Genomic DNA, 18004 nt, shown 5'->3' with positions numbered 1-18004 from the left:
ATTTTTTTTTTCAAATATTTCCATGATTTAAGCAATTTTAAATAACAACAAAACTCCTTAAAACATTTTATCAAGTAATAATTCATGCAGTAGAGGGTTGAGTCTTTAAACCTCCAGGACGAAGCATTTGGAAACATGAGTAAAAATGTCGGACAGAAGGTGACAGTGCCTCTACTCGACATGCTAGCTAACGTGAGGCCGACACTCATGCATCCCTTATGTGGATCTGACGGATTAGAGCGGTACACACTCAAAAAGGTGGTTCTTTAAGGGTTCTTTAGTAAAGGGAATGGTTCTGTTTAGAAACATGAGTTCTAGAGCCATTTACATGCTTAAAGAGTTCTTTGCATGGTGAAATGGTTATTCAGGTTGGTGGAGAATGTGTTGTATATGGTTCTATACACACTGTAAAACACAAGGCTGGGCAGTATGACGATATATCGTTATTATGATAAATCACAATATGCATTTCTAGGCTTATCGTGTATCGTCAGTGCTTGTACACTGACCAACTGCATGTTTTATTATAAACGGAGCTGTTTAAGTGCTAAATACTGAATAAAAATGATTGAGTTATTTTAAAATGTAGCTCTGCTGGTTCTTTTGTCTGTTCCATACTGTAAAAATGGCTCATCAGATCAACCTAAAAATGTACTTTATGCAGTCAAAAAATGCTTTAAAAGAGCTCTTCATTCACGGTATTTATTTAGGTTGAATAAAACTAGTTAATTGGCTTATCACAAAAAGTTATTTTTTTAGGTTGATCTGACAAATCTGTCTGAAAAAATAAATATCATGTATCGTGATAATTTCTTGAAGTATCATGATAATAGATTTTTACCGTATCGCCCACCTCGGTTCAATAACGTATGCGTTTCTGCACATATCATGTAATTTATGCAAATATTTTGAATAAAAATCACTTTTTTATAGTATTTTTAAAATGTAGCACTGCTAGATCTCATCTTTTTCAACTGGTCAGATGTCTGAAAAATAAATATTGTGAAATATCAAGTATCGTGATCATTTCTTGAATTATCGCGATGTTAGATTTTTGCCGTATCGCCCACCTCTAGTTAAATACAGTTGAATACAGTAAGTTTTTCTGAACATATCGTGGATATCATCAGTGCTTGTAGACACTGACCATGTGCATGTTTCATTATAAAGAGAGCAAAATTAGCCCTGTTTAGTTCGATTTATGCAAAATATTGAATAAAATCATGCTCACAGTTTTCGAAAGTACTGTAGCTCAGTTGGATCTTTTTTTCTCTGTTCCAACTGATCAGTCGTCTGAAAAATAAATATCGTGATATATCGAGTGTCATAATTTCTTGGAGTATCGCGATATTAGATTTTTGCTGTATCACCCAGCTCTAGTGAAACATAACTGCACTAACCTAATGTTGTGTTTTACTTGACTAATTTTTTAAAAATTACTAACACAATTTTAGTAACACACTTTTTCTTGTACAATCCTGAATAACTGTGAATCTAGTTAAAAGCAGATAACTTGGGAGTCCGACAAACCAGAGGCTTGTACCCAGAGAGCTTCCCAGCATTCTTTGTCGGTTTCTGTTACAGTTTTTAAAAGAGCCGTATTAAAAAATCACTATCTGTCTTGAACTGGACACATCAGTGGGTTACTTTTAACACAGAATGTATTATATAAAAAAACAATAAGAACACAGAAACTTAAAACATGTAACACGAGTTAGTGTGTTATTATTTACAGTGTCATTTTTGTCATTTATCAGTATAACTCTCGCTGGTATAGTGTCAGAGCGTGAGGGCGTGCTCTCATGTTAAACGTGAAGTTTCTATTTTACGTGTTATTCTCACCGTGACGGTGTTTAGTGCTCAGGTTTATCGGCTCAGCCTGGAGCTGTGAATGCCAAAAGAATTCGAACAGACTAGAATTAAGCGGTTCTAGATCTGGGGTGTTTATTCACTACCGTACAAAATGGTCACTGTAATATACTGGAGTTGGTTTAATTGATGCTGATACAGTAAATAAGGACGAGTGTTTGACTTAAGTTAACCTGAATAACTCAAGTTGGAGCAGAACGTGTAAAAGTAGAGGCTGCAGCTCGATGAACTCCATTTATAATGACTATATATATATACATAAACAGGTTACAGCTTACATAACTTTGTTTTAGTTACAGATGTATATATGTGTATATGTATACACACACACATATATATATATATATATGTATGTATATGTATGTGTGTATATGTCTGTGTATATATATATATATACATATATACATCTGTAACTAAAACAAAGTTAATTTATATATGTGTGTGTGTATATATATATATATATATGTATATCCGCTGTTGTCGGAAGAAAACCTCATATCTCCATTTTTGTTGTCAGTTTTGACATAATTTGAAAATGTCTGTTGTTCTTTACATTGTGTGTAAATTTCATGATCAAAGGACCAAAAGAAACGACCCAAAATGACTTGGAAAAAAATCTGGTTCCATTGATTTACATTAAAAGTAAGTTAAGAGGAGATATGAAGTTTTCTTCCAACAACAGCTATATATACATATATATATATATATATATATATATATATATATATATATATAAAACATATGAAATATAATATATAACCAAGTAAATTAAGCTTTATCCTGTTAAGTAATTTTTCTGAAGCAATAAGTTTGCATGATTTTAGCCACCTAATTTGTTTAAATTTACATTATTACAAAGTACTTGTGTATATTTGTACTTATACTATATTTGTACACATTTATATATATATATATATATATATATATATATATATATATATATATATATATAGTTAATTAACAGGTTAAAGCTTAACTGTTTTAACTATGTATACATACATATATACACTTGTAGCTAAAACAGTTATTTAAGCTTTAACCTGTTAACTTTATATACAGTATACTGTATGCATGATTTTCTGTCACTCAATTTATGTTTACAATGTTGAACCTTTCCAAAAATCCTAGACAGCACCAAAAAGAGCCAAGTTCCATACACAACACACTCTTGCAACAATAGCAGAACCCTTTTTGGTGTTATATAGAACTGTATTTCCTATCAGTCTGATGAGCCATTTCACCACACAGAGAACCTATTAAGCATGCAAATGGTTCTATACAGAACTCATGGTTCTAGAAGCACTGCTTTTACTAAAGAACCCTTGAAGAACCATCTTTTTTTTAAGAGTGCAGCAACGGAAGAGAACAAGCCTGCAAACACAGTTGTAATAATAGTAGTAATAATAATAATAATAATAATAATAAAAGTCCCCTACGTAAAACGAGTTGCATATTAGGAATTCATCTGTTTCGTACAGCAGAGTGTTATAAAATTGCAGTCTGCAGGCTGCGGCCTGTGTGACCTGAGGAAGTCTGAGAGACCCATAGGAGCCCCTCTGTGTGTGTGTTTTTCCCCACTCTACCCTGATTCGTCTTAAGGCGCTTCTCAATGAAAAGAAAAGACGTCCAAGTTCACACTTCCTATTTACATAAATAATTTATATTATCATCATATGGTACCTGGTACTGGGCGGATGAGTACAACCACGCTAGAAATTTAAATACATTTGTTTGTCCCCCTCCATAAATATTAAACTTAAATTAACCAGCTTAAAGGGGAATCCCATCAACTCTTTCAAAATTTCTGCAGAATTCGATGGCCGAGAGCGGTTTGGTGTGAAATGGTTCAGATGTCTTTCCAGTGGTGGTGATAGGAACCAGGGGTCGCCATGACTACAACACAAATATAGACATTTTATTCACTATCCAGAACCATCACGTGTCTTCTGGGGGTTTATATAGGAAGGTGGTGATGAAAAAAAAATCCTCTGGGGGGGGGGCTATTTTGCCCTGCATGTATCCCTCCGCCATAATTTAAAAAAAAAATGGTGTTTTGGGCCAAATCCTACCACAAAGCAGTGTCTCCATTTCATGTAATAACGCTCTGTGAGGGAGCCTGTAGACGCGCTACGTGAGCCAGATGTCTGGTTCCCATCACCACCATTCAGGCTTCGTTTGCACCTCGGTGATTTGAACAGTGCAGAAATTTTGGATAAGCGGTGGAGCTGCCCTTTGCGCCCCGGAGCTATCTGAGCAGTATGTATAAATAGTTTGTTACCTTTGGCAGATCTAGACTCAGTCTGAGCTCAAAGGTAACAGCGTCCCTTCACAACAACATCAACAACAACAACAAAGTGGTCATTAGTATTAATCCTCGTTCCTCTCTGGGGGTCCTCAGTTTAAGAACGAGCTGGGCGCGACCCTTTTTTGCTGCGCTAAGACCCCAGCGAAGGCGCCGCCGGCACCTGCGGCCGAGAAAGAGGGCAGCGCGGTGGCAAGAGTGTCCGCGAGCAGCGCGCGCGCCGAGCTGGCCGGCTGAGGATGAGGGGGTGGGGGAGGATGTGGAGGAGGAGGTGGGTGCTGCGGGGCGGGGGGCGCCTGCTGTCCCGAGCCGAAGTAGCCCGGCTGGCCGTGCAGCAGCCCCGCGCTCATCCCGCCGTACGCGCCGAACGGCCTCCCCACCTGCACGTCCTCCAGCAGCGCGCCGTATCCGGGGAAGGCCGGCGCCGCCGAGCCGTTGTAGTGCGCGTGGTGGTGGTGGTGGTGGAGCGAGAGGAAGGGCGAGAGCTGCCAGCACAGCGGGCCGCTCGCGCTCTCGTGGATGCCCATGCCCAGCGCGAGCTGCGGCGCGAAGCGGAGCCCGCGCTTTAGCGCCAGCTTGCCCCGCGAGGTGGCCGAGCGCCGGCGCAGCTTGCCGGTGGTGCCGCCGATGAAGACGTCGTCGCTGGACGGGTCGAGCATCCAGTAGTTGCCCTTGCCCGGGTCGTCGTAGTGCCGCGGCACCTTCACGAAGCACTTGTTGAGGCTCAGGTTGTGGCGGATGGAGTTCTGCCAGCCCTGCTTGTGCTCGCGGTAGTAGGGGAAGTTCTTCATGATGAACTCGTAGATGCCGTTGAGCGTCAGCCGCTTCTCCGGGCTCTGGCGGATGGCCATCATGATCAGCGCGTTGTAGCTGAACGGGGGCTTGTCCGGCTTCCCCTCCTTGCCCTCCTTGCCCTCCTCCTGCTGCTGCTGCTCCTTGCCGTCCTTGGCTCCGGGGGGCTCCTCCGGCTTCCTCTCCGAGGGGGACGCGCCGCGCTCCGGGTCCCGCGGAGGAGGCTCGCTCCGGGACGGCAGCAGGAGGCTGGTGATGCTGAACGAGGCGGATCTCTGCACCGTCGTGGCGCCCTGATCTTTCGGATCGCCCATGCCGGGGGTCTGCGCGCTTTTGTTGCGTGTTGTTTTGTGTGGTGCTGTTTTGTTCGGGGGGAGGGGGGTTCCGGGCCGAGCGGGTGAGGGGGCGACGGGATCAGGGCATCGCAGGCGTGCAGCTCAAAGTTGTGGCACAGGCAGGAGGAGCTTTCGGAGCGCGAGAGGGAAATTAATTAGTCATTAAGGAGGTTCCCACTTATCGCGACATAAGCGCAGGGGGCGGGGCTTCCGCTCCAGTTGGGGGGCGGGAGGGTTGTAGTTAATCCATCCGCGCGGGGGCAAAAGTGGGCTAAAATGAAGTATGAGACAGGATAGACTCACTACTCATACTCTCTCTCTCTCTCTCTCTCGCCCGCACGTGTAAGAGCGCTCAGGTGTCATTGCGCCCTCTGTCGACAGAGGACTGTAGGTGCAGCAGTCTCCCCAGTTTATGCACGTGTATGCAAATAATAATAATAATAATAATAATAATAATAATAATGATAACATCAATAATATAACAATAATCATTTATAAAGTACCTTTCATATATTAAAAGTGCAGATCAAAGCACTTCACAAAGTAAAAACAAAAGAGGAAAAAGAAAAAAGATATCTAAACTAATCTAAAACTAATCAACAAATTAAAAATAAACACCAGAGAATCAAAAATAAAATAAACAACAAAATAAAAAATAAGCAAGAGTAAGAAGAGGAAAAATAATCAAAAATGAAATAAACAACAAAATAAAAAATAAAATATAAACAACGGAGGAAGAAAAAAGTGATAATGAAAAATTTAAAAGTAAAATAAAAAAAACAGTAAACAACAGAGAGGAGAGGAAAAACATAATCAAAAATAAAATAAAATAAACCACAGAGGAAGTAGAGAAAAAAGATCATCAAAAATAAAACAAACAACAAAATAAAAATAAGATAAACAACAGAGAAAAAAGATGATCAAAAACAAAATAACAAAAACCATAAAATAAATAAAATATACAACAGAAGAAGAGAAAAAAAAGATAACCAACAATAAAATATCAAAATAAAAAAATAAAGCAAACGACAGAAGAAAAAAGAAAAATAAACAAAAGTAAAATAAACTACAAAATAAAAGTAAACAACAGAGGAAGAAGAAAAACTATAAACAATAAAATATCAAAATAAAATAAATAAACAGCAGAGGAAGAAAAGAAAAAAGGATCAAAAATAAAAAGAACACAATAAAAATGCATCAAATAAAAGCAACAGCAGAGAAAATATAAGAAAATCACATCCAAGCATTTTAAATCTTCGGTCAAAACTTTTACTCCACCATTAGAACCACATTCATTTGTTTAGTATGTATAGTGTAGCAGCGTGTGGTCAGGATGTGGCCAGTTCTGTTAAACAACAAACCCATTCAGCACTTTTGCAGGGGTGGCATTAGAGAAACTTACAGTCAGAGCTGTTCACAGTGGTGGTGATAGGAACCAGACGTCCACCTCTAAAAGCTCCCTCACAGAAAGTTACTGTTTTATGATAGTTATTAGAAGATTTTGGCCTTAAACTCCATGGTGGAGGGATACATAATATTCAGGGTGTTCTAAGGCAAAATAGTCCCCAAAGAAAACGTATTATTTCAGATTTTCCACTATTTTCCATCATCAACATTCCATATAAACTCAGAAGACTCGTGTAGGTTCTCTGGTGGTTCTGGATAGTAAATAAAATGTCTATATTTGTGTTGTAGTCATGGCGACCCCTGGTTCCTATCACCACCACTGTAAAGAAATCGGAACCATTTCACACCAAACCACTCTGAATGGTTGTGATGTAAACAAAGGTGTTCATTTAGAAGAAGAACCCTTTTTGGTGCTAGATAGAACCATCTACAGCACATTCTCTGTCAGTCTGACTAACTATTTTTTTGTTGTACAGAACCCTTTAATCATGCAAAGGGCTCTTTGAGTGTCATAGTTCTATACAGAACGATTTTCTTTACTAAAGAACCCTTGAAGAACCATCTTTTTTGGTAGTGTATCACAGTCAGTTTATTCACTCGTCTGCAACCAAATTGTTTATATTGCTGAAAACATTGGTATCAAACTTCTTAACAACGATTTCAAACTTTTGAATGCTAGTGAACACACTTGAACAAAGATGGTTCTTCAGGGGTTCTCCAGTAAAGGCAACAGTTCTGTTTAGAACCATAAGTTCTATTTAGAGCCATATATATGCTTAGATGGTTCTTTGCATGGTGAATGTGTTGTGTATGGTTCTGTTTAGCAGCAAAAAGCGTTCTTCTATTGTTGCAGGCTTGACATTGTAACAGTATAGAACCTTTCAGTGCTATATAGAACCATTTTCAAAAAGCATCCATATAGAACCATCAACAGCACATTCTCCTTCAATCTAAAGAACCAATTCACCATGCAGAGAATCGTTTAATCATGCAAATGGTTCTTTGAGTGTTCATGGTTCTATATAGGACCATTTTATTTACTAAAGAACCCTTGAAGAACTATCTTTTTTAATAGTGTAGTGTATCACAAGTAGTTTATCTTTTCGTCTGCAACCACATTATTTATGTTGTTGAAAAGATTGGTGCCAAACTTGTTCTTTGAGTGTTCCTGGTTCTGTATATCTGTACTAAAGAACCCATGAAGAACAGTTTATATTTCTCTTTATCTGAAACAGTGCTTGTTATGAAACAGTGCTTGTTGTTATGCTGTAGGTGGAGAGAGAGTGGAGTATTGTTTTGATTTGGTCTTATTAAAATGAAAGGCAAGCCTTTCTGAAAAGGTTCTCCGGAAACTTAATGAGAACCAGAAGTTTGAGTCACACTGCAGTGTGCTCAAGGCCTCCACTGATAAACACACTTATTCTGAAACTTGCTTGCCAGATCATCAAGACGTGATGAACGTAGAGCTATTTTCGGTTGTTCTCCTCATACGTTCTCTCACCGTCTGTCGGTTCTGCTTCATTCTTTGGGTTATTTCAGGGATGCAAAAACTTTTCTTTTTGTCCTGGACGCCAAAGTACGATGTCTGAGGTGGGCCAAGGCCAGAAAGACGAAACAAAGTGCAAATAAGCAAGGTTCCTCAAGGGTTCTTTAGCGAAGGCAACGGTCCTATATATGACCATAAACACTCAAACAACCATTTTCATGGTGAAATGGTTCTTCGGATTAATGGAGAATGTGCTTTATATGGTTCGTTATAGCACACTCTCAGCAAAATGGGTTCTGTGTAGTACAAGAAAAAGGGTTCTTTGGCTTGTAACAATACTGGAACCCTTTTTGGTGCTGTATAGAACCTTTTTAAAAATAGAATCATCCACAGCACTTTCTACATCAGTCTGAAGAACCCTTTCACCATGCAAAGAGACCCTTAAAACATGCCCAGGGTTCTTTTAGTGTTCATGGTTCCAAAAAGTGTTGTTCTATTGTGACGATGCCAAGCCTGTAACAACAGCAGAACTCTTTTTGGTGCTGTATAGAACCCTTTACAACACATTCGGTATCACATTGAAGAACCGTTTCACCATGCAAAGAATTATGTAAGCATGCAGATGGTTCCTTGAGTGTTCTCTCGCTCATTGTCCATTTTATCAGCTCCACTTACTATATAGGTGCACTTTGTAGTTCTACAGTTACAGACTGTAGTCCATCTGTTTCTCTGCATACTTTGTTAGCCCCCTTTTACCCTGTTCTTCAGTGGTCAGGACCCCCATGGACCCTCACAGAGCAGGTGGATCATTCTCAGTACTGCAGTAACACTGGTGGTGTGTTAGTGTGTGTTGCGCTGGTCTGAGTGGATCAGACACAACAGTGCTGCTAGACTTTTTAAACACCTCAGTGTCACTGCTGGACTGAGAATAGTCCACCAACCAAAAATATCCAGCCAACAGAGTCCTGTGACCACTGATGAAGGACTAGAGGATGACCAACACACACTGTGCAGCAGCAGATGAGCTATCGTCTCTGACTTTACATCTACAAGGTGGACCGACAAGGTAGGAGTGTCTAATAGAGTGGACAGTGAGTGGACACAGTGTTTAAAAAAACTCCAGCAGCACTGCTGTGTCTGATCCACTCAGACCAGTGCAACACACACTAACACACCACCACTACATCAGTGTTACTGCAGTGCTGAGAATGATCCACCACCCAAATAGTACCTGCTCTGTGAGGGTCCATGGGGGTCCTGATCACTGAAGAACAGGGTAAAGGGGGCTAACAAAGTATGCAGAGAAACAGATGGACTACAGTCTGTAACTGTAGAACTACAAAGTGCACCTATATGGTCAGTGGAGCTGATAAAATGGACAATGAGTGTAGAAACAAGGAGGTGGTCATAATGTTATAAAAATGGGGAGTCTCAGACTTTTGCACAGCACTGCATATTGTATAAAGGTATGTTTGCACTCTGATTGGGTGAGGAGGCAGAGTTAGGTGGTGGGGTAACTTTCTAGCAGGCCAAATCAAATGTCCTCACGAGTAAACACTGACCCGTGGGACTCACTCCGGGCAGCCTCGGTCTGTGCTCTGGTCATCGTGGTTGTAAAATGGAGCCCATGTTCCAGATCCCAATTGCAGTTTTTGTTTTCCAGTTTTCAGCACATAATCAGATTCACGTAAATAAACAGAGGCCTTGAACGCCGGAGAGGACAAACAAAGCCAAGCGTTTGGTCCTTATTAACATTTCCAGAGCACTTTTTTCAGAGAGGTCTGGCTTTTAATAGCACTAAATCAGAATCGTTTACAGCCTTTTCCACCCGGAGCACAGCATCTGAAAGGGTAAGAACAGGCTGCTATAGACAGAGCAGACATATCAGAGGGCTTAAGAAGGCTCAGTTACCATGTATGATTCAAATAGCATTAACTGTGCCGTTTAGACTAATATATGTAAATGAGCTCTGCTCTGATTGGTTGCTGTGTATTGTACATCATCCATTGTTGTACTGTGTTGCTTATGAGCTAATAAGGTAGGAGCTCTAAGAATATTTGAAGATCTATTCCATGTTCTAAAGTGCAGTTTAAAATACGGAACACACCTTGAAGTCTTAGTGATTATTAAACTCTGACTTATTATTTCCAATGTAATAAACCCGAGGAGGCATGTGACACTATCTAGAACCCATAGGATTAAATACTGCCAGTTATACACTAACACAGGGTGAATTTAGGTCGTACTTCATTCTCGATAATCTGCATAACAGGCTGTTGTTATGAAATCCCAGGTGGTTGCTAAGGTGTTGCTATGCTATTGCTACGCTATCTCAGGTGGTTGCTAAGGTGTTGCTATGCTATTGCTGTGTTATCCCAGGTGGTTGCTAAGGTTTTGCTATGCTATTGCTGTGTTATCCCAGGTGGTTGCTAAGGTGTTGCTATGCAATTGCTGTGTTATCCCAGGTGGTTGCTAAGGTTTTGCTATGTAATTGCTGTGTTATCCCAGGTGGTTGTTAAGGTGTTGCTATGCTATTGCTGTGTTATCCCAGGTGGTTGTTAAGGTGTTGCTATGCTATTGCTGTGTTATCCCAGGTGGTTGCTAAGGTGTTGCTATGCTGTTGCTGTGTTATCCCAGGTGGTTGCTAAGGTGTTGCTATGCAATTGCTGTGTTGTCCCAGGTGGTTGCTAAGGTTTTGCTATGCTATTGCTGTGTTATCCCAGGTGGTTGCTAAGGTGTTGCTATGCAATTGCTGTGTTATCCCAGGTGGTTGCTATGGTTTTGCTATGCAATTGCTGTGTTTTCCCAGGTGGTTGCTAAGGTTTTGCAATGCTATTGCTGTGTTATCCCAAGTGGTTGCTAAGGTTTTGCTATGCTATTGCTGTGTTATCCCAGGTGGTTGCTAAGGTGTTGCTAGGTCATTGCTGTGTTACATGCAGGGCATTGTGAGGCAAAATTATTAATTATTATTTCCGATTTTTCCCTATTTTCCATCATCAACATTCCACATAAAACTCAGAAGACTCGTGTAGGTTCACTGGCGGTTTTGGATAGTAAATAAAATGTCTGTTTTTGTGTTGTAGTCATGGCGACGCCTGGTTCCTATCACCACCACTGAAAAGAAATCTGAGCCGCTACAATCAACCATTACCACCAGACCACTCTGAATGACTCCCAACCACTAAAATTTGCAGGAATTGTAACAATTCCCCTTTAATAATTCTCCAATATGTGTTCCTAAAGTGTTATGGGCCTTTTAATGTAAATGATTTCTCAAATTCTTAACAGTCGCAGACTAAGAAGCAGCTTTGATTCAGCCTGTAGTGGAACATCTCTTGGAGAGGCCCGGTGGGTGTATCTCTAATCACATATGGACATGATTACAAACATGTTTTCGCCACGTCAAACACGTTCCTTCAAAACAAACTGTCAGAGAAGTTCAGAGCTCCGAGCCAACTGGCATTTAATGAATGCAAGGATGGACAAGACACTGTGTCAAAACATTATGCAGGAGCAAATGTGGCTGATGGGCAGTTGTGCAGTGCTGCCCCCTTCAGGGCCATTGCTGCTGGTGCAGCAAGCTCAAGCGCTCCAGTTCACACGGGCAAAGCCCTCATTGGACTGCCAGAGCGAATCACGCAGCACCGCCTCAGCTCCAGGGTCACCGTGAGTTTATGCTATTAATAGCGCTGGCTGTAAGGAGCCGCTACAGTAACAGCTCCGCCGTCCTGGGACTAGGCTTATTACAGCGGGTCAGCAGGACAGGAGAGCGCAGACCACAGTGCTAGAACCACTAAACACACAAACACAGGCTTTAGCCCACCTCAGCCTAAATCCTCTCGATGTACCACTTGCTGTGAGTTGCGTGTCTGTGTGTTTATGTGTGTGTGTGTGCACGTGCGTTAACGTTAAAGGGAGCACTTCATGGGAAGGTCAGTTTTCCTCATTTCTTTGTAAATAAAAGTGTAAACATTGTTAAGTGACCTATTTTCTACATTCATTTTGTGTTTTTTCCTGAAGTTCTTAAAACATTTGTTTTTTGTCATGTTTTATTATTTCCAGTAATTTTAGCACTATAAAGTTTGGTCAGTAGGGGGAGCAGTGCACTCTGAAAGCGCAGCCATTGGCTCTTGGGGCACTAAGGGCTGTTGTTTTATTGGCTACCTACAGAAACATCTGCATGAATTAGGGAGTGCTTTCTTTAAATGATATGCAAATGAGGTGCTGGTAGGCCGGCGCTTGATTTCACGCACCAAAGCTGATTTACCATTTGCACTCAAATCTCTCGTTTCTGCGTCATATGAAAGTTTCATGTAGCAGACGCAGAATAGTTTGTACGTCATTAGAGGCAGGAAAATTAGCGTTTTTTAACGTAACTTTGACGAATAAGAGCCAGTGGATGTTTTTGCAGCATAGTTTCAATAGAGTGAACGTTACATTTAAAACTTTGACTAAAACTTAGTTTTTACGTACAGCATCAAACTTTTTTATTTAAAAAAGTTATCTTCTATGATATCCATGAAAACATACCATTGTTTCCTCAGTCCATACTGTCCATATGTGGAAACGAAGCTGCAAAAAGAGCCTCATTCATGCTACCGAATGGTTTAAACTCAGGACTTTGGTTACCATCTCACAACATAAGCGTACTACTGCAGCTGGCTAAAGTTGGTGTTTCCTGAGCAGATCCGGTGTAAGACCTCTCATAATATTGATAATTAACCATCTGTTACCATCAGAAAGGTCTTATTACACTTGCATAAGTACATAAAAGAAAGTATGCTTAAAAGGCTACCAAGATAAATTTGTGTAATTAGCTGAAGATAAATAAAAGCTGATATTAATTCACATGAGCGGCACTACCCTGTTAAAAAAGATGGTTCTTTAGTAAATGGAATGGTTCTATTTACCATGAGTTCAATACAGAACAGTTTCATGCCTAAATGGTTCTTTGCATGGTGAACTCGTTCTTCAGATTGATGGAGAATGTGCTGTATATGGTTCTATATAGAACCTTTTTGAAAACAGTTCTGTACGGCGCCAAAAAGTGGTTCTACTATTGTTATGATGTCAAGCTTGTATACAATAGAAGAACCCATTTTGTGCTATATTAAACCATATACATCACATTCTCCATCAATCTGAAGAACAATCCCACCATGCAAAGAAACATTTAGGCATGCAAATGGTTCTTTAAGTGTCCATGGTTCTATATAGAACCATTTTCTTTACTGAAGAACCCCTGAAGTACCGTCTTTTTAAGTGTAATCCATCTGTAACAGTGAATACATTACCAGCTGTTGCCTCTTATAATCTCAGGCTTATTACAGCTATTGAACAGCTCTAGAAGTGTGTAATGAAACTTTGGGCCTGCCGGTGGGCCCTGACCATTAGAGGGGTTGAACAGTGCTCTCTTTCTATTGAAACATTCAGTTAGTCAGTGTTCTTTAAGTACTAAGTATATCCACCATATACTCAGAAAAGAGTATTGTGGTGTATACAGTAGTCTTGGCAGTTTGGCCTAATTCTGTACAGCCAAACGTGTGCCTACATTCTCATTTCCATTTTCAGCCAATTTGAGTGGAATAGACAAATGAAGAAGTGTTTGATTGTCTGATTGTTTGATTGTGAAGTAAACGTGCACAACTTTGGAAAATTTATAGCTATTAAAAATGGATGCACAGCTTAAATTATGCACTCATCTGTAAGGAAGACAAGGAATGTTCCTGCTAATGGGCCGCTTTTGAGAAAGCGTGACATTCTTAACCTTTCTCGCTTATTTTTCGGCTCCCGCCGAGGATTTACCCACATTTCACCTTCCCTGTTGTTCAGCTCATGGTGTTCCAGTGCTGCTACCTGGTGTCAGAGCCTCATGTTGCATTACGGTACCCCAGGTTGTGTTGTCTACCACCCAGCAAGCCTTGAAGTGCAGTACTGTGCAGTACAGTGTTGGTGCAAATAAACTGTACCCCTGATGTAGAGTAGTAAGCTTGAAGCACTGCAGAAAATGTGAAAGAGTTTTATTTGATTTCAGTTAGAATCGAACGTTGGGAGATGTATTAGGCTGAGATTAGAGGTGGGCGATATTGCACTAATTTAATATCTCGATACTTGAAGACATTTTCACGATACACAATATGCATCATGATATTTAGTTTCTTATTGAATTTCGTAAAAAGAACCAGTAATTTTGCATTGAAAAATACTATAAAAATATGAACACAGTTATTGAACATTTCACACAGTAAGCTGCATTAAAACCCACTGTACAGGCCTAATTGTGCTTTCTTTCTATACTGAAATATGCAGTTGGTCAGTGTTCTTTAAATGCTGATGATACCTATGATATGCTTAGAAAAGCATATTGTGATGTGATTTATCATGATAACGATAAAGCGTTGTCACATTGCCCACCCCTAGGTGAGATCGGCAAAAGTGGGACAGACAGTGGTTCCAACTCCAGGCCTAAGGTCCCTCTTTTCCCCTCAGTTTCAACAAACCTCTTCCACACCTGCTGCAGCTCATTATCAACACCTTTTGGGGGTGTTTGGGGGCAAAAAACATGGAACTGCATGATTTTGTGCTTCCTTTTTAACGTTATACCACAAACACTCCTACTACAATTTTAAATATTCAAGGAATTTACTGTTTATACATGGAATAATGTACATATCATTACTGTTAAATTGTTAAATTGTCAGTAGAGTGGACAAATTAAATACTGATGGATTTGATGTTGGTGTTGGAGACTGTGATTTTCCAAAGGGTCCATGGGGGTCCTGACCACTGAAGAACAGGGTAAAAGGGGGCTAACAAAGTATGCAGAGAAACAGATGGACTACAGTCTGTAACTGTAGAACTACAAAGTGAAACTATATAGTAAGTGGAGCTGATAAAGTGGACAAAGAGCGTAGAAACAAGGAGGTGGTCATAATGTTATGCCTGATCGGTGTATATATACATAGGAGTAAAGCACCCTGACACAAAACTCTGTTATGTAATATTTTTATTTAACACTAAATGCGTATCTTTAAAAGAGAATCAAATGCCTTATAGGCTTAGAAATGATTTTACAGTAAATCAGTTTCACTGTCCAGTTCCTCATGCAGTTCATGACTGTTTCAGGATAAAAAAGTACATTTTAATAACAAAAGAGCTGACAGGTAAAGTCCATTCTCCACCACTGAAACATTATAGCAGTTTGTCTCCTTCACGCTGTTCGTGATCTCAGTGCATTCGTCTCTTCTTTTCAGGCATGGGTTCTCCGCTGATGTCCAGCTCAGTGTGAGGAGCGAAGCTTTTCGGAGTGGGCGAGCTGAAGGTCTCAGTAACACTGAGCTGTCCATCAGTCTGCACTTCCACTCTCAGGTTGGGACAGCGACACACCTCCCACAAGCGCTGCTTGATCCTGCGGCCCAATTCCTGGCTGCAGGGACGGGACCGTCCAGAGCGAGTGCTGAGCATAAGGTCCACCACAGAGTGATAAATGCTCTGGTACTCCTTCACGCTGTGACCATGGATCAGCAGGGGGCTCTCTTTGGTCAGAAGCTCTCCATTGGAGTGGACGGACGTCTGGAAGAACAGCAGCGTTGGTGATGCAGCGCTCCTCCAGAGGCTCTTTCAGCTCCCTCTTGGAGATGCAGCTGTAAGTGTGGTCCAGCCTGGAGTTCAGCACCTGCTTTGAGAACTCTGTTGGTTTGCGCTTAGATGTTCTACTTTTAGATGCAGACATAGCGTCCAAGTAATCTCTCCGCCGTTTAGTAGCTGCTGTGTTCCTTCGGAGGCCGTAATGACCTGTAAAGGAACGATTTCCAGTGTTCTGAAACAAAAATGTAAATCTCTTATAATTCTCTCCTTAATTTCATTCTTTTTCATTTTCAGTTATAAAAGTTAGTCTAATTTGAAAAATACGCATGGAAGAACTGTGGCTTTGGGGTACAAAGGCTTGTCACTGGGGTGGTCCCCAGTTAGGGAACGCTACCTTTAGTTTAGTTTAGTAATTGTACCATATAGAATATCGGGTACAATATTGTACCCAAAGGAACGTTTCCGTACTCTACTGTAATGATACTGAAATATTCACCACAAAAGGTTCAGTTTTCACTCATTAGGGAAACCACCTCAGTGACAAAGCTGTTCCTTCAGGCTGCAAAACAGTCCTTTCAGTACAGACTCTTTCATTTCAGGCATTTAAGTGAACAGACAGGTCATATCTCTGCAATTTGACCTGCAATTTATTGATTCAACAATACCGTTTCATAAGAAAATGATTTGAATTCATGAATTGTAGTCTTGGCTATATGGCAATAAAGTGTGGAAACATTCCAGCTCTATGCATTTAGGATTAAAACAGAATCAAGCGGACATTAAACTGCATAAACAATGTTTCAACATTAGTAAATCAGATCAAAACAAAACATTTACTGAAGTCAGTGTTTTCTCCATCAAACAGGAGCTCCAATCCAATGCAAATCCCTTTTAAAAGAGTTCTACTAACGGTTAGCAGCAATTATGTATTACACTTATCATGACATACATTTTTATTTTTATATAAGTCATGAAGGACATGGAAAGTAGATCTTTAAATTGTAATACTGCAAACACTAATAATTAGGTTTGAGTGTATATTTAGTGACAAGTGTAACATCCTGCACACTGTCAGTGGAAGTGTACATGACATGAATTGTCTCAGTATAACTGACATGTGTAACGTCTTGCCCTGCACTGTCTCTCTCTCTCTCTCTCTCTCTCTCTCTCTCTCTCTCTCTCTCTCTCTCTCTCTGTTTAACCCTAAGTTTTCTTGTTAAAAGTTTGGACAAAGCTGCTCATAGATGGGTTTTATATCGTGAAAATATATTCTTTTTTGGCTTTTTTCAGAAATCCGTCCCCCCCTTTGCTTTAATACACACTCCATCATTCTCTCAAGCAGCTTTAAGCATCACCTGAGAGGCTTTTTAACTAAAGATGCAGAAAAAATAAAGAAAGGTACAAACAAAGAGGAGATAAACAAGAGACCTTTTGATACTAAAAACTGGGGGACATTTTAAAAAAGCACATTTTTAATTTTTTTAATTTAAGGCAGTTGCTCTACAATCACTAATTCCAGCCTATTGTTCTCAACACTGTTCTCTTCCGTTTTAAATGGGGACATTTAGCCTATTAACTTGTATATAATAGCTTGTGAACTACTTGTAGATGAGTTGGATCAGTCAGAGGCGAGCGGACAGCCTTCATACTGTTCTGCGTACGTAACAGCACAGCTCGACATGGCAGTGTTCAACCCTCAAGCCAGAAAGAGTGAACATTATGGTCAAATAGCCAAAATAACAGACCTGGACCTTTTAAAAAATTATTATAATTTAAACCGTAGTCACCATAAGGGTCAGATCACAATTAGATGCTTTCACCAAATCGTCCAGCTCTACATTCAGGCACAAGGCTTTAGACCAAATGTAGGATTATGAAAAGTGCATATTTAGTTTGGTGTGATTTACTGTATTTATCAAGAGTATAAAATTAGTACTTTATTGTGAAATGAACATCATCTGCAATGTCATAAAAATGAAAACTGCCGCGCCTTTACAAGCATAATGTAACTGTCAAGTGTCTCTGAACAAGACAGAAGACATCAGAAGAGCTGTTCTGAAATCAGTCCCTGAAACAGTCAGTACATGTGTAAAAATATATAAGAATTATATAAGATATAAAATAAGATTAAAAATGAGATTAAAGATCACTGACCTGGGACATTCTCGATGAGTGCGTCTTCTCTCGCCTCCTCGTGCAGTGTGGTTTCTCTTGAGCCAGCGGCAC

General features: G+C 40.2%; 1 protein-coding gene across 1 annotated transcript; it reads right to left on the bottom strand.

The window, feature by feature from the left end:
• Positions 1 to 4263: 4263 nt before the first annotated feature.
• foxg1d (forkhead box G1d) lies at positions 4264 to 5277 on the bottom strand. Its single transcript, XM_036583433.1, has one exon. It carries the CDS (start codon positions 5275 to 5277, stop codon positions 4264 to 4266), a length of 1014 nt encoding a protein of 337 aa, XP_036439326.1.
• Positions 5278 to 18004: the final 12727 nt, after the last annotated feature.

This window comes from Colossoma macropomum, unplaced genomic scaffold, assembly GCF_904425465.1.
Source record: "Colossoma macropomum unplaced genomic scaffold, Colossoma_macropomum, whole genome shotgun sequence".
Classification (NCBI taxonomy): domain Eukaryota; kingdom Metazoa; phylum Chordata; class Actinopteri; order Characiformes; family Serrasalmidae; genus Colossoma; species Colossoma macropomum.
This window is presented reverse-complemented; position numbering and strand designations above follow the sequence as displayed.